This window comes from Dromaius novaehollandiae, chromosome 5 (genome assembly GCF_036370855.1).
Source record: "Dromaius novaehollandiae isolate bDroNov1 chromosome 5, bDroNov1.hap1, whole genome shotgun sequence".
NCBI classification, from domain to species: domain Eukaryota; kingdom Metazoa; phylum Chordata; class Aves; order Casuariiformes; family Dromaiidae; genus Dromaius; species Dromaius novaehollandiae.
The window spans coordinates 14,346,369-14,366,602 of record NC_088102.1 but is presented as its reverse complement, the minus strand read 5'-3'; the positions used below and the strand labels follow the sequence as shown (position 1 = coordinate 14,366,602).

Below are 20,234 nucleotides of genomic sequence, written 5' to 3'. Positions count from 1 at the left end.
GTGTAAGAACTTCTCTTTTTAGCATGTGTGGGAGGCTGTACTTGGCACACATAAACTATATCTGCCCAGAGGCAGGCAGGACGAGCATGAACCCAAAAGACTTGAAGTGACCGTGGTTGACCCTTGCTTCTGAGGAACAGCCCCATGTGTGTATCTGTTCCACAGTGGCTCTGGTGACTAGAAGGCATGTTACTGATCTTTCTTTCCAGGTCTGTCAGGGCAGACTTTTCCAAGGCTGTCCTCCAGATAAAAATAGAGCTTTCCCCAGGTTTAAAGAGGAAAATACACATGTCAGGTTGTTCGTCATAATCAAATTTTGTTAATAAGGGCAAAGCTTTTGTAGAAGACAGTATGCTTAAGAAATCCTTAGTGCATGTGTTTACAACTGAAGTTTTAGCAGTGTGGCTGATGCTGTTGTCTAGGTGATTAGCACATAACTGGCAAATAAGAGCCAGGATATGTGTTGAAGGAAAGATTTCTATTAGGTTTAAACTGTCATTGTTCTAATGCAGCCAGTGTAATCAGTATATCACAGTTGCAGCCAGCTACGACTGTTTGTCAAAACTGTCTCACATTTGCACATGTAGTAATTTTCTCAGATATCTCTAATGGTTTTCCAGAAATTGCTAGTACTCTGTAGATTGCATGTCTTGAACATAAAATCAGTTTAGGATTGATCTCTTCGTAGTGAATAATTATAATCATTGATTTTCCTGTCTCTTCTATTGAATTAAGATTGAAATGTAGGAAATTTGTTTTGCAAACTAAGACATTCTTTTTTCCTACATAGCATGGGATTTATTTTTCTGGACTTTTTTTTCTAGCGAAACCTTTTATTTATAAATAAACAAGATAAAATTATTTAAACTTGCAGATTGATTTAAAAGTACAAGTAAACAAAAATGCAACAGGGAGACCTTTCTAAAATGTTGTATTACCTAATGAGTCCAAATAGAAGTGTTGCCTGTAGTTAAGCTGGCCTTAGAGTTTGGAATATGAAATAAGCTTCTTGCAGAAAAAAGAAGTGATTATGCGTTCAGTTAAGGCTAGCCCAAACATATGTGTAACAAACTCAAGGCAAACTTTGCTTAGGAATCATGGAAGAACATTAGAATAGACATTTTTAGCAAGTGCTCCAGTAGGTAATTTCAGAGTTGGGCTTTGGTATTCTTGAAATCTGTAGTACATATCCATGCGTGTGGCAAAAACTCTGGCAAGTACTCTAGTTTTTAGCTATCAATCTTTTTAACTGAAGAAGTGTCAGGGAGAGTTTATCAGAGGGCTAGCTGGGAGAGCTATTTCTGCTAAAGTGTTACAGCGTGAGAGAGAAGACCTCTGGTGAGAGATGTTGGGAACTGCACATCTTGGGAAAGTGGAGCCTGAGAAAATGCTTTTCCCATGGTGGTTCGATGCCTGGCAGAGCATGTTTCTCACATGAAGCCAATCTGGTTAACTGTGACACTAGGAACCTGTGATGGGAAGGATGCAGAAAAGCAGCAGAGTAGTTTTGTGATCAGCATTTATCAAGGAAACCCAGGAGTCCTGCTCCTCATGGCCCTGCTGCCCTCGCGCAGATATAGCTGTTTTGGGGTATTACATGAGCAGGCTTTCAGCCAGGCTATCCAAAAACTTGCTCACCTGCAAAACTTCGCTGGATCAACAAAGGGCTTTGTTGTGCAGCTGTACAAAATGGGTTTTGTGCAGTCAGCAGCTAAACACACTTCCAGCTACAGGTCCTTCAGGTTGCAGATCTGTAAAAGCCTCAGTAATGTGTCATTTTAGGCAAGACATCCCTTACTTTTCACTGGAATTCCTTGTAGTTAACTACATGCTTAATTTCTGTCCTCTTCTGGGACCTGAGATGCTACAGTACTTTCTTATTGACTATTCCACATGCAAAATTAAGGAATTATCTTTCATGGATTAACCAACCCTTAAAACAAGCATTTACTGTATCCTGCAGGTGCAGGACCTTGTTCCGATTTCACGTCTCCCAGTCTGTCTTTCAGCAATGGCTTTTCTGTAAGGGACTGACTCACACCACCCAAAACTTCTGGCTTGAGGGCTTCTCAAGGTATAAAGCTTTTACCAAAAATTATAAAAAATACATAACAATTGAGGTTTTTTCATTGTTGTTTTAGACAAGTGATGGAGCAGCAGCAACAGCGCCAGGAGTCTCTGGAAAGAAGAACCTCTACCACAGGCATGTATCAAATACATAGAAACAAAGCAGACATGTTCCTTTCCCTGCCTGCCTCCTCTAGCTGTAGCTGGGTTTCTTGGGGGTATTATAGAAGAACTAGACTGCTAAAAATGGTTATAGTTGTGATGCAATTTTAAAGCATTTTCAGCAAGAGACTTCAATGTATTTGGGCAATGTGTTGTTTCACAGAGGCTTGGGTCCTGGGTGCACAGGTGCAGCTAGGCAGATTTTGCACCTAGCAAAATATGTATGGCAGAGGGGGATTTTTGGTGTACCAAGGGGGCCTGGCCAGGCTTCTTCCACACCCTGAAGGGGAACAGGTAGCACAGCAGCTGGCAGATTGACTCTGTATGAAGCGGTGGCCGTGCTGGTTGTGCCAGGTCAGGGGTTCTCCATCACTCTGCAGCACAAAGCCAGACACAGCACAGGAGAAAATATAGCCCTAGATTTTCATCAGCATTTTGCAATAATGAAGTGAGGAGTCTTGTATGACAGTGATGGAAAAAAATATACATTTAATGAGCTTACGAAAATCTTCTATAGCATATTAAGTTGCATGAAGCTGAGAGAACAGATGACAGAAATAGTTTATAGCCATAAAGTATGGCTTTGCCTGTGTGAAAGAAGGCAGAAAGCAAGCCACGATGGTTTTGTTTTGACCTTTGTTTTGGATGTTAGAGTCATTTTTTTTTGGTTAATCTGGCAACACACATGAAAAGTTTTCCTCAGCTGTTGTAACTTTTTAGTTGTTTTTGACTTGAAACCAGCTCAGAGTTACACATGTACTGTGGGCAGTGACAGACATTGCTGAGCTCTGTTTGGGCCAACGCTAGCGTGTACAATTCTGCGTTGGTGAAATGGAGATGCTGCCCCAGCGCCTGCAGGGAGAGAGGCACCGCATCGCCGGGGGGGTTCTGGCTGCCCGCCCCGCCGCACGCCCGCAGTGGCAGCCTGCCGCCGCGCTCAAAATGTCGCTTGCCACTGTCCGTGGAGCAGTGGTAGCATTCGTAATTCTGACTCAGCTACACATAGGCCTCAAAGAGGTGTTAAAGCACAAAGTCTGGCCTTTGCTGTGAGGATCGCGGCTTTGCACAGCTCTCCATTTCTGGAGTTCGTTGGAAACCACCAGAACCAGTGGTTTTTCTGCACCATCTTCTCTTTGCTTTGTTTGAGTTTCTGTTTGCACTTACTTTGCAGTTCCTTTTTTTTTCCATGCCACTTTGCCTTGTTTTCATTCCTTGCTGCATATCCATTTTATTCTTTTCGTTTTTCTTTTCTGTTCTTTTAGTTTCCACCCATCAGATAAGCGTGTGCTCTCCCCCCTCTCACCGCCAGCCTCCTCCTTCTGACTACAGTAACTGCAGTGCTCCCGCCTTGGCTGGTGCTGCCCCTCCACCACAACCCTATGCCAAAGTTGTCTCTTCAGCATCTGCTGCCCCTCAGCCCACTAGTAAAACCTCTTTCAGATCCTCCAGGATAGCCAAAGAGCCCCCACAGCTTCTCCACAGACATTCAGCCTCTGAGCTGTCACCATCCCCAAGTTCCTCCTCTCCAGCCTGGCCGAACCACAGGACCGTAGTGCAAAGCATCAAGCAAATCTCGCTGTCTCCACCACCACCTCCTCTTTCCCACTTTCCCTTCATCTCTCACCAGCCTCTCAGGCGCTCTTCTCTTCCATACTCTCCTCAGTCTTCTACTTCTCCTGTCCCAAGTGCACCACCTGCCCAGAAGGGCTTTGTCCTGCAGCCGCATATTCCAGTAGCCCTGCCTGTGGTTCCTGTCCTGCATGACAGGCTCAGAGGATCCACAGGTAAAACCGGCCAGGAAGCCTCAGCAAACGTACCTCTAAATGGCCATCCTGAAGCAGCACTAACAGGACAAATTACTTTAGGCTCCTCTAGGACCCAGGTGCAAAGTGCGGATGGATCCTTCTTCCGGCACCCAGAAGCTATGCCCACCTCCCAGCTGCCCCTGATAGCCAGCCCTCCTGGCTGCTTTAGCCAGACTTCCTCTCACTCCTCCCACCCACCCTCTCATCCTCCACAGCACTTGAGTCAGCCCATGTCACACTGTTTTCCATTACCTCCACCATACGCTGCTGTATCGGAGGTGACCATGTCCAAGAGGACCCCTCCTTACATGACTTCATCAACCATTTCCCACTTGAGTAAGTACTTATTTTGACTGAGTTGCGACCTGTAAAAAGCATTAGCTTTGAACTATTTTAAAAGCCCCGTTTGCACTGCCCATGAATGCTAGAAAAAGGCCTGAGAGATCCAAGACGAAGCCTGTTGTCCTTGATATCTGAAACCAAGGTGGAGCACTATGGTACGCACTCAGGGTTGGTCCGAGGACCTTCAGAGCTAAAAGCAGGACAAAAAGCAAAACTTTCAAGGCCAGGACTCTGTAGCTGGCTTGTTGCAACGCATAGTCTTAGTGTATTAGCCCAGGAGGAGATTTATATCATTCACCAGAGTCAAATTACGTTTGGCAATGAGCTTGGTGCAAAACCTGTACTCGGCTGGTCCAAATTTAGCTGATGGGCTCTTCTGAAGTTGGAGGCCAGGTCTACAACAGAATCGTTGTCTGTGTAGCAATATTGGTTCAGGTTATGGTTTTTATTCTTTTTTTAAGTGGTACCCAGAATCTCCTGTTGATTTCATTCTAGGAACTCTCTTCCTGGTATAAACTTGCATTTATAGCTGAGGGCTTGCCACCATAACTATTCCAGCAAATCTTTTTTAATGAAGGCAGATCAAGAGCGTGGGTCTGTACTTTGCATATGGTCTTGATTTCTAGTGCTCATCTAAAGCCTTCTGAGTTAGAACAATTAACGAATAATGCCTGTTTGCAATTCAGATCACACTTTTTGTGAGTTGGATCTATTCCTATTTATAACCACATATAATGCTTAAATGCTGTGCCTAGAAAAGGTAGAAAACAGAGACACTTCCTTCCACTTTGTGCTAAAAGTATTATTACCACCACTGTGGGTTCAGTCTTTAGGCTGATATAAGTCCTTGAAATCCATTCAGTTCAGTAAAGTTAGTTAAAATTTGCATCAGTCCATTATTTTGTCTCAGTTCAATTTTTGCTTCAGGATGGCCACTAATTAGGTGGGTGTAGTTTTGCAATTACAATTAACTATACCCACAATGAATTACTAGCCGTTATTTTTGTGAACCAAATAGGATTTGAGATGTTTAAAGTATTTCTAGTAGCAGCCACAGTTCATTTCAAGAATGGAATTGGGAGTGTGAAATAATGGGAGAAGTAACCACAGAAATAAGGCAGTATTATAAGAAACCCTTTATAAGAAGAAAATCAGACTACTAATGTTAAATATCATTTCCAAATGTTCCTCAGTCAAATCCTCCCTCTTTTTTGAAATAATGCTTACTGAACAATCGAACCTATGATTATACATCAAGAGAAGCCTATTCTGAGAGAACATAACGTAGAGAAATTCCCTTGTGGTGGTATATTCACTCACCTGACCCATTATAAATGGGCAAAATATTGCCATGGGATTAACCACTTTTGATCAGTCCCTCAAAGAGACTGCCACTTTGAGCAGCTTTGCTGAACCACAGTGTGGTTGGAGCTGGACTCTCAGCCCATTATTTTCCGAGACTGGCCGAGGCCCCGCACGCTTCATTGAGCAGAAAGGCAGATGTGTAGATGTAGCCCACGATTCTGACGAAAAGCTGATGTTAACCATGTCCTTGGAGGTTGCTGATGTAACTTCTACACATCTACATGTGAGAAGCTATAGCAGAGGCATCTATCTTCTGTTGATTTGGGCACAGAATAAAACAGTAGCCTGGCCTGGGAGGGAAAGGGGGAGATGGCTTGCTTATTAGTTACAGGGTGTCATAAGGGCTCAACTGTAGCTGATTCATCATGGATGCATTCACCATTCATCATCCCTCTGAATGCTTGCTGCCTCCTTGCATTGGGCACTGGTTGCACAGTCAATTCATGGCCCTGGAAAAGGGAACATGACGTCACCTGTGAGCCTGTTGTTCATGTGTGATTCATATTCTCTGCGTTTCAGGCCCAGCACTTCCACCGGGTCATCCCAGTGCTGCTGCTGCGATACCTGCTTCATCTGGGGGGCCCCCACCTCCGCCGCCACCCCCCGTACCTCCGCCACCCATGGGAGCTGCACCCCCTCCACCGCCCCCACTGCCGGCTGGCGCCGGCCAAGTGGCTGGCACTGAAGATGGGTCGGTGTCAGGGCTAGCAGCAGCTCTGGCTGGTGCCAAACTAAGGAGAGTTCAACGGGTAAGGACATGCCGTTGGGATTCCCAGACAGGCTTTTCCCTGCTGCAGGAAGGCTTGGCTCAGCTCGATGTAAAGGTCTGCAAATAAAGCCCATGTGTATTCAGAATCCAGTGTGAAACGTAGAGAAACATGCTTTGGCTGACCATTAGATGAACTATTAAAAGTCAGTTTGTAATACCATAGCCCATAGGTAATTGAGCAGGAAATGTTTCATATAATTTCTGCTTTTCAGAGAATATTAATCAGCAAATGGCTGCAAGTTCTTCTGTTACTAGGATTTCATTATCTCTGCAAAGTCCACCATTGTATTATCTGCTAGTGTTTTACAGTCATAATTGATTTAAACTGCACTGCACTTACAAAAACCAGTTTAGGCTGTTGAGGCCTCATGTCTAGGTGGCAACTTAGTTAAGGGTTGCATGATGTAAACATAACCATGAACAAGGAGCAGTCTGCTTTTTTCATCATCCGCCCATATATTTGCCTCATCCAGACTGCTCCCAGGTTTATACGATCTATACGGGTCTCCTTTTCACTGCAGAACACATCCTGCCTCTGGTTTTGGTCTGTGCTGTGATCACTGCTCCTAATAATTATAAAAAATTAATCATTAAGGGCATGGTCTGAAATTAAATTATTTTTATGACTTGCAATGTTGATTTCTCTCTTAAGCCAGAAGACGGTTCAGGAGGGTCCAGTCCCAGTGGGGTCTCCAAGAGCGATGCCAATCGAACAAGTAGCGGAGGAGGCGGAGGAGGACTCATGGAAGAAATGAATAAATTACTGGCAAAAAGGTTGGTATTTAGACTTCAAGTAAGCATGAGATTAGCAGCAAATTGTCAAACAAGATATTGTCATTTTTCAGTTAGCAACGGGTCACTTCGTTGCCTCTTTGCAATTTGACAGATCTTGTATATGTGTTAGTTGCCAGAGTCCCCTGGCATTTAGTACAAAGCATGGGTCGTGCAGCAGTGATACTTGGCAGAGCTTAGCTGCTGTAGCAAATCCTGCAGAGTGGTAACCTTCCATGACAGTGATAAATGTATCCTGTATGATTTTGCTAATTTACCAAATCTATTTCAAAGTTACTGTTTTCTATAAGAATAAAATATGAAAGGAATTTAGACAAATAATTTTTTATGCAGCACTTTCAGGATTTGGGGCTCAAAAATTTATATGGAAGTGCAATAACAGGAGGCATCTTGGCAGGTAAATTATTATTGATTCTTAGTGTGCTGGAGACAGTCTGGCCAAGTTATTCTCCACCAAGACAAGTTGTGATTTATCAAGCTACCAGATGTTTAAAGGCACTCCGTTTCAATTATTTTTGCTTTCTCTTTTCCCTGTGCTTCCATCAGTAATGTTGTATCAGATTGTAATTCATAAGCTCCTGGTGTTACATGTTTTGGTTTTAGCTCTTAAGATTTTTTTACACGAATAGTGAACGAAAAGGTTGAGTAAGATGATGAAGTGTAGTTACAGTTGTGTAGTGCACAGAGATAAAGTTCTTAAATAACGTTGTCTAAGATAAAAACAATTTCCTGTTCAGTGGGTCTGATTCCAACTTTCCTCCATGTCCTGGTCACTTCAGAAGGAATTCTGAACATCGATCATGGATTTAATCCTTTGGAAAGCATTAAATAAGCACACAGAGCTGCAAAAGCAGTTACCAGCAGTGTAAGACATCAAACGTATAATTTTCACTCTTCTTAAAACTAAAATAGTTTTAATAGCTTTTAATTAAAGTACTTATTTACTGGTTCAACTTCTGATCTATTTTGTGCTACTACATGTCAAGACTGACCTTGCTGAACTGGCAGACGTCTGTAAGCAAACGCAGGTTTGGTGACTAGATTTTGGGGTAACTAGCTCTGTTCGAACATGCAAGCTAAATGGACATTTCATATGCTTGGATATAGAATCCCACAAATGCCCATGTCATTTTTTGTGATTCTAGTCAAAAATGTACACATGTATGGCTTTCAGCAGTGGGATCCAGATTCTTTAGTTGTTCAGGGTCAAATTACTCAGTATTTTGACAAAAACTCCTGTACTCCAGTGGGCACAATGTGCAACCAGTACTGAGAAAACAACTGAGCTGCAAATCCCTTCCCCGGGTGTGTGTCATCAGCAGAATTGTCTACTAAGATATGCTTCACAAAACCATGGAAGTTATTGAAAATACACAAGTGTCAGTCAAGGGTGCAATCTGGACACATACTGTTAAACTGATATTGAGAGGACGTATCTTGGCTGCAAAACCTTTGACGCTGTCTCAGGTTACTTTTACAGAGCTGGCGGTCGGGGGGAAGGAAAGGTGTTTTTAAAATGAGCATGTTCAATACAAAAGTCACTGAGCGATGAGCATAGAATCTCAGGGACCCTTTTCGGAGCAGCAAAGCACATGCTCAGAAACAGGGGATGTATCTAATGCTGGGTAAGTAACGGAGAAAAATGGCTCAGAGAGCACAGGTGATATGAAATATAGTGCTCTACAAACATTGGCCCCCGTGAGAGTGGCTGTTTGTTTCAGAACTGAATTGCAAGAGAATAGTGGACTATCTCACAAACCGCTGTCATTTCTAGCCCAGTTAAGTTTGCTGCAAGACATAATCTAACATTGATCTCTCACCCTGGCAAATATTTTCCTGGCTCAGGCTCATAACTATTATAACCTTTGTTCCCCAGAAGTATCAACTAAAGATAAAAAACTATTCTTTATCTGGTACAATAAAATTATTAATGTAGTTGAATGTCTATAAGTAATTCCCAGAAGGCACCATGTCCTGTAAAAACATGCATGTATTTTACTGCTCTGTTTTTTGCCAAACATACATCAAATCCTCCAATTTGTCAATCCAGTAAGTCCTTTCTTTTGCCAATGATATGTAAAAAAAAAATCCTTTGACAAACTTGTGGAGATTTTTTAAACTCAGAAGTCTTTCTAAAAGCCATTTGGGATTTGTTTTTGTTTTTTTGATGGGATGAATTTTGTCCGCTTCGGAACCCAGACTAAATGAAGAATCTGTCATACTGGTGTTAAGAAAAATATTCTACAGAAGGTAGTGTTCGCAGGTGGATTAGATCATCAAATCAAAATCCACATGGAGAGTAGAGACGCAGTTCTCCAGTAGTCTTCAGTGGGAGATCAGATGTCCAGAGGATCGATACGTGGCACATTTCTTGAGTTTTTGAAAACAAAGTTTGTTTTTTCTTTTCTTCGGCCAGTGCAGTTAATACCCAAGAAGAAAGCAGAGGGGCAGAAGAGTTCCAGCTTATTGCTAGGCTTCTAGGTTATGGGAGTGTGCATAAGGGGTATAGAACAATTGCAAAAATGATATTGCATGTGCCTGAGAAGGCAGTTTGACCCTTCACTAAAATATCCACCTGAGAAGCTTGGGGGTGTTTTTGTTTCTTCCAGAAGCAGCCAGTTCCTGAGCTCTAGAAAGAAGTTTTCCCTTTCTTACCCGTTTTCATACCCAGCTGCACTTCTTCCCTCTGCTTTGACACATTTCTTTATGCTGTGCACCCTGTATCCTATTAAGCATCCCCTCGAAATATCGCCCCTCCCTGATTCATGACGCTAAGTTTTGGATTCCTCACCGCCATACAAATCCTACGCAACCAAACATATTCAATCTTTGTCAAACTCCCTAAGGTGAACTGAGTAAACAATGACTCCCACCAAAGCATGAATCAGCCTTCTCGAGTGGAGACTGGTGCCTGCTGCAGGAAATGTGTTCCTAGAGGGTTGACTGTGTGTCCTATTTCATATTTCTTTGCAAAGGAGGAAAGCAGCATCGCAGTCAGACAAGCCAGCTGACAAAAAGGAAGAGGAAAGCCAAAATGTAAGTGAAGGATTCCTTGCTGTTGTGCTCTTGCAAATATGTTGATATGCTGCCTTGTAAGCTAAAGGCCTGTACACATTCATGTACGTGTCAGGGAATGACTGCTGATTTATTAATATATTTGTATGTGGAATCAGAATTCAAATGTAGCTGCTCTTGTAAGAGCACACTAGAAATAAGAATTGTCTTCTTATTCGTAGGCGACATATTGTCCAAACCAGGTCACTAGGTGCTTTTTCATGGTCTGCTCTGAATATTTTAGGGTACTGTAGGCTCTTGCCCCTCAAGAAGATGTCATGAACCCTTATGGCAAGTCATCTGAGATGAGGTCCACGTTTCATACTTTAAACTTGCGGCCTCAGCTGGGCTGAGCAGGATCATCAGCTGTGTGGGGTAACTCTGGGTTGCCATGCTCCATGCAAAGCAAGAATCAGCTCGCTTTGGAGCCCAGCCTGCGTTTAAATATGTCTCCGAGGGGGGAAGGGGAACAGTAGATTAACCACTAGGCCATTCAAAAGTTAAAACGCATGCTCACACTGCTCACTGTAAAACGAGATGGAAGTCGGACAAACGGAGGGGAACCTTGATGCATCTCTGTTTTAACTGTTCTGTGTGTACGTTGTCCGCAAAAACAATTGAGCAAGAGTTTGGATTTGATGCAGCTTTTAAGATGAACTTGATGCTTGTAAAAGATGCTGCAATTTCAAGTTCAGCCTGCAGATTAAAGAACTTCTTTTTACCAGCTGAACTGGTACAGCATGGGAGATCTTTCCCATGTCAGGAGAGGCCAGGCTCGGAGCTGTGTCCCTTCCCGTCGTGCTTGCCTGGGCTGCTGCTCATACCGCATTCATGTGGCTGGCCTGTACCCCTCGGGGAGGCTCGCTGCCGTGGCAGCAGTGGGCTGAAGCATCCTGTACCCAGCGTATCACCTGTACAGAGATATTCCCACCAAAAATGAGGTAACTGCTGCTCAGAGGAAAGCCATTCAGAAAACACAGGCTGCCCCCCATTCGGAGACATCTGCAGCAAGAGCAGGAATAAGCATTTGCACTGTTTAAGGAGGAAAGCAGCTATTTTGGAGGAGTTCCTGGAGGGATGCTTCCAGCCTGGAATTTTCCTGTTGAATCCTTGATTCTGCTGTGCAACTGTTAATCTTAATCTTGCCCCAGAGCTGATTTTGAACCTTTCATTCAGGAATGAAAGGTGCTATTTAGCTTCAAGGTGCTCAGCCTCTGCTGTGCTTCTGCCATTTACTCTCACCTTGAAGCTCTGCTTAGTTTGCATCCCCAAACTTCTAATAGCACCAAACTGTTTAGAAAGATGTTTTTAGGGAGCACCTGTTCACTGTGTGCGGTGGAGTACACTGTGTGGTGGGGGTATCTTCTGTCAAACTCTGTGCAGGTTCATTTTACCATACACAATTAATGCTTTGCCTGAGTGTGCTTTGAGGGCTGTTAAATAATATTGACATGTCAAATATATGGGTCAGTGTTCAGTGCTCTGTCACACTTACATAAATCCTAGACAGCAGAGCCCAGATCTGTGATGTGGTATTTAATCCTCTAGTTAGTAGGAGTATTGATAGATTAAGTTACCCTTTACTCTGTTAGTAACTGGACTACTCTCACTGAAGTCAGTGGCTGTCCTAGGCTAAAAGGCTGGGATCGGACCTAGCATTTCTTCAGGTGGCTCAATTTCTATATTGCAGAGAGCTTCTAAATTTGGGAAATGGATGGTTTGTATTTAGACAGCAGCAGCCAGCATTTGTCAGGGGAAATTCAGCCTGGGTTTGTGTACAGGGATGAAAGCGATTTGGTTCTTAGTGGAAAAAGTGTCCATGAAAAATAGAAAGAGGCATTTCCTAATGGTAAAGGGAGAGACAAGTTAGAGTGTGAAGGTGCTTGAGCCCATACCGTGGCAGCAGCGCCTGTCAGATATGCTGGGAGGAAACTTGTTTCTGTCCCACCTGTGCTCTGGCTGGTCTCCAAAGTAGAAGAGGACTCTATGCTTCATCTCCAAAATCAAGAAACATCTTGTTTTTCTCTTCCTAGGATGATGCTAGCACCTCTCCCTCACCCATTACACGAGGTCCCACCCAGCAACAGCAGAATTCTTCAGGTATTAAATTGAACTACTACTGTTTTAGTTGTCGTCTTAAGCTAGTCAGCTGTCTCACCCCTGAAATCTGGGTTCAGTGTCCTGGTTTGGAGTACAATAGTAGTAACTAACAGAAAATTTCCAAATAATTACTGTTTCAGAAACTATGTTCAGCATGAAATGGTGTCTTTATATTCTCCATAGCCAAGAGAATAACAAAACAGCTAAAAAAATCTGGTTATATAGGTTCAGATATGTGACTGAGGATCTGGATCTTCTCTGCACCTGATTCCTCTAAGAACGAATACCTCCATTCTTTCACTTTGCTAATGTAGCTGTCCTGGTTTATACAGCTGAGGTTTTCATCCTAAACTATAATCCTTCCTTAAGCTAGTAGCTGGTTGCAGTAGGCCTGATCCTGAGAGTTATGAGAGTAGATGAAATTAGGGCAGCAGCTAAAATATGTTTTTCCTATGCTGATTTGAAATTATTGTACCTCAGTAAATAAACTGCAAACCAGTTGGATTCATTCTTGCATCAGCCTTTGATTTCATACATGATAAAAGAAATCCTTCCTGAGGGAATGAGCATTTAACTGTTCCAGCTTCCTTTTTGAACAAAGCCATTATTTGCTTGCTTTGCAAGGGAAGGGGAAGAAGCCGGGAGAAAGGTGCATATAGATGAGGAGCAAGATCTAGAGATTTCCTAGGAATGCCCATAATTCTTTTAAAGAGCTCTTTAGGACCTCACAGGAGCAAACCCTTGTGCTTGTGCACAAGCTGGGTGGTGTTAGTCTCTGAAAGTCTCTGAAACATCACCCTTAATTTTGAACAATTTTCATGAGGGAAGACTGGGTTGAGAATACACATTTCCAACAGCAAGATGTAGTGCAGCTTTCAAGAATTTTCTGTAAGTTAGAAATGAAAACAATGCTAAATAAATTCCCTGGAGATTTGTATAGCAGGGGTTGCATTTGTCTTTTTTCAGATACACCCACTTTTTCTGCCAACTATGCAGACAAGAAACAGAAGATCTCTTAAATTAAAATACAAATTAATAAATAGTATACTGAATAAAATAAGCCTTGCAGTAATTAGTCTGCATTTCTTAATACAAGTGATTTGTGCTCTTCCTCCTCCTTTTCCAGTTTCATGTCCTTTTAGTATCATTTAACTATTTGGTCCCTCGTTAAAGGGATCACTAAGCAGATTTTTGCCAATGCTTTCTCTGTGAAGCAAGCAACCATGCTCATTCAGCACTCCTGCTTTCCTGGATCTTTTTGAGTCATTCATCCTCACTAAATAAAACCAGCTGCCTAAGACAATCAGTTTCAGGAGTCTTATTGTTAAGAAAAAAGAATAAACAGTTAGTTTTCTTTTTTTGATGTTTTTCAGACTCTGGAAAGAAGCCATGGGAAAGGAGCAATTCTGTTGAAAAGCCTGTATCTTCGTTACTTTCGAGGTGAGCTGCGTGGGTTGTTTAGCGGCTGGCCGGCAGCCTGGGTAGCCCTGCTGTCCCCATGGCATGTGCACAACTCATGTCTCCTTTCATTCCATTGCTGTAGAAACCCATCAGTGGTGAAGAGCTGTGAAGCTAAGAGCCCCACCCAATCCCACGTGTCTTCTAGGTACTGGCTAACAGCCTGGCTTCTTAACCGTCTTGGCTTGTCCTTTGGGAAGTCACATCATTTGGCACTGATGTTCGTCTTTGTCACATCTTTGCTCATTCTGTTACAATCTGCTTTGTCTGTTGCTGCACAAAGTTGGCCTGAGTACGGTTGAAATGATGTGCAAGCAAAGTGCATTGTATCAAAGGCTTCTGCTGTGGAAACAGCCCCGTGTTCAGGAAGGCACATGCATTGCAGAAGTTAATTAAACTTAAGCAAGTGCTTAAAGCATATGCAGCCTTGAATCAGAGACACGGGCTTGGCAGTGTGCTGTGCCACGTGGAAGACACATTTCAGAGCATCTTTTTGTTGCTCCAAAACCACAGCAGTTTTGGGATGACCCTGCAAATAGGAGACCAGTGGTTTTCATTGTTCAACCTCTGCAGAAATCTGAAGGCAAAGGCAGAAATGACCTGAAAGGTCTGCAGCTTGGCAAAAGGAAGTTACTCCTCCATGCAGCTGCAGTGGGTGCATGGGAAAGGAGAGCAAAGCTTAGTGCAACAGAAGGGTTTAGAGGATCCTGCAGTTATCATCACCAAACAGTAAAATGGCACCGCTACTAGATGACAGGGCACTCAAAAATACTGGGGGCAAAAGCTGGCAGCTGTTAAGAACAGAGAAGCCTAAAGCAGGAATTCAGCAGTTCTGTCAGTCAAAACAGCCAAACTGCAGTATCACCCCATTCTTACTCATAGATTAAAGTTTGATATTGGACAGCTAAAAAGAGAGTTCCTGATCCAGGACCACGCTGTGTTACTGCAGTACTGAACACTGAGATGGAAGGCTAAGCTGGAGAAGGAGGTAAAGCACAGGCTTACTTGTTTAGCATTTAGTGCAGAGAAATGTTCCTTATTTTACAGTTACTTGTACTATGGTGCTAATAGTTTGCAGAGAGAAAGTTGCCAAGGCAGATACCTGGACAGACTTACTGCTGCTGGGATATTCCCTGCACTAACATTCAAAGGGATTCACTGGTGCTAGTAGAGCAAAATGTAGTCTCTCCAGCTCTCCTAAAACCAATGTGACACCATGGTTCTAGGAAACCTGTGAGAGTTTCCAGTAGACACAGAAAAGAACATTATTTATCCTTGCAAATGGGAATGAAACATGGGCCATTTAAAGCAGCGATCAGGTTTTCACCAGCTATCATCTATAATGCCGTTCATCTTAGGAGGAGTTCAGTGGAAAACTCCATTCATAGTTTCACACACAGAATAGTGCTGAATGTTTGCCTACTTACATGATTTTGGGGAGGATGAGAGACAGGGTTTGAAAGCTCTCAGCTGTGGCCTGTTTCTGTTCCTGTTCAATTTGATGGCATCTGTATCTGTTTTTACTTCCAACTTAACTGTGAAAATGTAGGAAATAAAAGATTTTCCCAAGAAAAGATTGCAAGACCCAAGCATGCCCGTAGCATCAGTGAAATCTTGACCAGCCCCCAGTTTGGGACCAAAGATGATGGCAAAGTTACTTGAAACATTTCCTACAAATTATATAGTATAATTCATTTTTATAGTTACTGATTAAAAGAAAAAGATTCACACAGAGTTCAGCTCACTGATAATGTATTCCTTTGAGCTGGGTGACTGATAGCACCCAAGCGTATCAGACATCAAGGGTAGATTGTTTATATTTCTTGGTCAAGAAAAAGTGCTGCTGCTACACAGTGTTATCGACAAGCTCTGCTCAGATCAGGCCTTGCAAGGAAACAATTACTGGATTATAAAAGATTTACAAGTAATCTTTTTCTAACCTGAAGTCTACTGTTATTTTAGCAACTGATTAAAGCCTTTTCAGCCAAGAGTGGGTTATTGTACAGAAAACAGACTGTGAAAGAGTGAAAACCAGACAGACACTCATTTTGCAGACTGCCAGTGTTGTGATAAAATGCATTGTTAATAGGCTTTATCCCCTAAAGTCATCTCAGTATTATCTAGTTTAAAATCTTTGAGAAAAAAAGTACAAGTTCCATTGCAGCCTTTGCTCTCTCTCCAATGCATTTTCAGTGCAAGAAGACAGGTGAGGTCGAGTGCGGGAAGGCAGCCCTGCTTGCTCTTAAAGCTGAGCAGGCTGCAAAGTGCTCCTGGGAAGCACAAGAGGGAGCAGTGCAATGGTAAAACACACGCTTTCTTGCTCTGTGGTGGATTTCATCTGCTTCATCTGGGTGAATATAGCTTAGCCTACATTGCAAGGAACTGACTGGCTTTTTTTAATCCTCTGTTTCCATCTCTCAAAGGATGAAACCAGTGAGCAGCAGCAATGATGTGGCTATGGATGCCTTAGATTTTGATCGAATGAAACAGGTGAGCAAAAAGGTCTTTCACATTTAAGAGATTTTGATGAGCTACCCATTTTCCCCCATGCATGCGCTGTACAAGCAAAACAGCTGTTCAGTCTTCTGATTTCCTCTATAACTAGGTGCTTATAGAAGGGATAGTTGGTGAGCAGCAGGAGAGCACAGTCTCGCTGCTGTTGAATCAAAATGTCTGTACAGAAACATGCAAGTAAATATGCCAGCATCTTCTGCATCCTTGGCCTGGGTCTGCAGACATAGCTGTTAGTAGTGCTAGGCTTTAATCATCAGTGGAGGTGGGGGACACAGCACAACTGTGTTAAACTTGCATTTTCTTCCACCAGTTAGAAGGAAATTCTGAGCAGCTGACTTGTGTTTTGTCTCATCAGGAAATATTGGAGGAAGTTGTAAGAGAGTTACACAAAGTGAAAGAGGAGATAATTGATGGTAAGAAAGAGAAAAATTATTATTTTTCTCATCTTTATGACTAATTTCCTGTAGATAAGACGACAGGAACTGCAGAGAGTTCCATGGTGTTCTCAGACTTTTTTGAGCAGCTCTGATTTATATACACATTTGAAGAACAAGCGTCTACCTTAACTGAGCTGTGATCATTGCGTTGCATTTACATCCTTTTTTTTTTTTGTGCTGTTGACAAGCATTCTCACTTCCAACCTGTGAGAAATTCACTGTCCCGTGTTCCTCAGAGGTGGGAGTGTATGAAAGGGCCTGCTAGTAGCCCAGTTGCATGTCAGTTTATCACAATTGGTGAGCGTGAAATTGCTTGTAACCAGCGTGTCGTTCAGGTACCAAACTGTCAGTCCGGCAAAGGTACCAAACTGAAAAATCTTCCCTGAGCATCTTCCGCAGGCTTCCTATGCTTGAAAAGCGATCTCAGACCTTCGCTCTAACCATTGGTTAGGATCTTCCAAGTAGCCACATGTTTTTTCTAACTCAGTGAAAAGTGCAAGAGCACTGCTAAATGGATCAATGCTTTTTTAGAAATTGCTCTCCATTATATGACTCTATGTATTTTTCTGGGCCAACATGATGGTGTGTAAGGCAGCATAATACTGCTTTTACTGAAATGCACAGCAAAATGCCTATTTGAAGTCCACATTAAGGCATGTGAAGAGGCTTGTCCACACGTTGCACTCCTATCTTAGATTCATACCGGAGGGAGAAAAGAGGAAACTGTAAAACAGCTAGAATCCATTCCCTGTGTCCTTGCCCTAGGCCTGTGTGCTCACAGAAGAGCTGGGCAGTTTGCCACGGAGCAGACCCTCACCTGTACATTGCCATCCTCACAGCTTGGCCCTCAGAGCCTTCCTAGTTCATTCCAATGCAAAATGAGACATTTGTGTAAATCACAGATGCAAATTCTTAAACTAGTACTGCAGTTTGCAGGCAAACAGCTGACTGCTTTCCCTTACTCATCCTTTTACCCTCCACTCATCCTTTTACCAGCGCGTACTTTCTGCAACCTCTATACTTAGCGTTTTCCACCACACATGGTATAATATTATGCATTAACTTTTTGGTTTGGTTTTCTAGCCATACGGCAGGAGTTGAGTAGAATCAGTACAACATAATGATTGCAAAGCATTTGGACGGTACTAAGAATGCTAGGAAGATCGGATCATTTCTAAGTGTACCAAGGTCATGCAAGATGGTGAGAGAGGACACCGGCACTGTCTTTGTTCTTATACCCTTTTTATTAGCAGACTCAGCACACTTTGAAGCTTGCTGCTGCCTTGGATTCGCTTCATTTTAAAAGTCTTAATCTAAAGAATATTAAATTTTAAATTTCTGGATTTTTTAGATTTCATCTGACACTGCACATTGGATTTGTCAGCCTTTTTTGTATTTTGTATTTGCTTATTTAAATGTATTACCTTTCTTTTTAGTAGTAGATAAGAACACATGTGAACCATTTGCTTTTAATAGATTACTTCAAAGTAATTTTATTAGTAGTCTGCAATGTAAATGAAGATCCTTTGCCAACAGAAATGTATTGTGGCATCACCAGAAGAAACAGAGACATGTTAGTTGTCAGCCAAGAAGTTCTTTGTCTCAGAGTTATCACAATATAAAAAAATGGTACGTCGGTGCATCACAGTATCTGTGTTCATATTGGTAATAAACTGTTTATTGTCCACATGGCCCTACCTTTCTGTGTTTCATTAACCCGTTACTGCAGGCTCCAGGGAGGATGAGAGAAAGGTAACTCATATCCATCATCCAGCCAGCACCAGAACACGAGCGCGTCATGTTCGAGAGCGTGTGCCTATTAGTGGTGGTGCAATGGCAGCTGTCCAGCAGCAGCTCCACAAGTGTTACAGCGCTGCTTTCCTTTGCGGACAGGCATGGATCTCACCTACTTGCATCCTCCAGATTGCCTTCTGAATGCTGCCTGCTTCGGTGCCTCTAGCCGGGCTGTTTGAACCTCAGCAGCTTTTTGCTGAGCTATGTGAAGCACAGTGGCTGCTGCTCTTCTCAGGCCACCACTCACCATCCCATACCTTCAGCCTTAGCTCCTGCACTTCATGTCCTGTCATTGCTAAAAAAACAGTTCCATCACCTGCACCTCCAAGAGCTTCTAGTAAATAACCGGGAGGTGTTTATTCAGAACAAGACTTCTGAAGGCATTCAGACATTGCAACCACAGCAAGCTGAAATCACTAGCACAACATTGGTGAACTACAGGCTTAAGGGGATTCATTTGTTAACATGTCACATTTTGTAGTCCTTGATGAGCTTTATTTCAGTCAACCTGAAGTCAGAGATAGACGTACAGGACACGGCATCAGCGGCTGAACACTTAACAGCGTGCACCACTTGCATCTTTCTAGTTGTACAATCTTTTGAGAAAGCCATTCTTTCCACTAAGTGTAATCTTGGGGATTTCTGCTTGACTTGGTTCAGTGCAAGCTTTACAAGGCAGTATTCTTGATACTATCATCTCCTTGATAACTTTGTGCAAAAGGTAGGAAATTGGAGCTCAGCTATCAAAACCCTTCAGACATTTTCCAAAATGCCTTGCTTTGCTTCAGGCCTTCCTGAAGATTTCTTTTTAAAAGCCAGGCCTTGGGAACTGTTTCAGGTGCAAAGCTCAGCACAGCAGACCAGAGATGATTACTGCTCATCTGCTAGCCTCCCACAGACATGTAGAGAGCTGTGCGGTGTTTTAGAGTGGAGCAGGCACAAGGCAACAACAGGTACAACACGGGAAGGACTGCATCTGAGCGAAAAGATGTACAGGAGACTAGGAAGGGGGGGTGGCATACGCTTTGCAGTTAGTTGCCAAATTTTATCTACTTTAGCTCAGAGTGCATGTGGCTCTCCTTCAGAGCAACCCTGTCTGACTTTTGGAAAACAGTCCAGGAACTACTTTTTCTCAGTATGGTTATACTGTAAATCAAATATAAGAATAGTTCTTCTATGGGAGAAATCTAAGTTTAATTCAACTGCAAGCTCTGGAGCCTGATTTCTGTTAGCTATTTAATGCTAACTAGCCAGATCCCAGCTTCCAGAGCAGAGGGCTAGAGAAAGGTTAGGTAGTGGGACAACATTACTGCAACACCCAGACCAAGAGAAAGAGCCTTTCCACTAGGAAGAATGCAGCTAAGCATCAGTAACAGTAAAGACTATAATGGTCTATTGCATAAATCTCATACAATAGCTCAAGTGTTTCTTAATTATAAACCCAATTAATGGGATACCTGATAATAGCAAATACTTTTCAAAACTACTACCTCTCAAATGATTGCAACCGTTCTGTGAAATGTTCCCATAATCTTAATTAAGCTTCAGGAAGTAGGAGCCTGGCACAGTTCACTT

At 42.7% G+C, this 20,234-nt stretch overlaps 1 protein-coding gene across 6 annotated transcripts in view; it reads left to right on the top strand.

The window, feature by feature from the left end:
• EVL (Enah/Vasp-like) overlaps positions 1-18,552 on the top strand; it is a 152,033-nt gene extending 133,481 nt beyond the window's left edge. For 5 of the 6 annotated variants that reach the window (XM_064512081.1, XM_064512080.1, XM_026111410.2 and 2 more), the window contains exons 5-14: positions 2,142-2,203; positions 6,261-6,490; positions 7,163-7,284; positions 10,278-10,338; positions 12,390-12,456; positions 13,830-13,896; positions 14,000-14,062; positions 16,338-16,404; positions 16,784-16,841; positions 17,949-18,552. In XM_064512081.1, the coding sequence (XP_064368151.1) occupies positions 2,142-2,203; positions 6,261-6,490; positions 7,163-7,284; positions 10,278-10,338; positions 12,390-12,456; positions 13,830-13,896; positions 14,000-14,062; positions 16,338-16,404; positions 16,784-16,841; positions 17,949-17,986 (835 nt within the window). In that variant the 3' untranslated portion in view covers positions 17,987-18,552. The remainder of the gene's footprint in view (positions 1-2,141; positions 2,204-6,260; positions 6,491-7,162; positions 7,285-10,277; positions 10,339-12,389; positions 12,457-13,829; positions 13,897-13,999; positions 14,063-16,337; positions 16,405-16,783; positions 16,842-17,948) is intronic. The other variant, XM_064512079.1, reaches the window with a different exon arrangement.
• Positions 18,553-20,234: the final 1,682 nt, after the last annotated feature.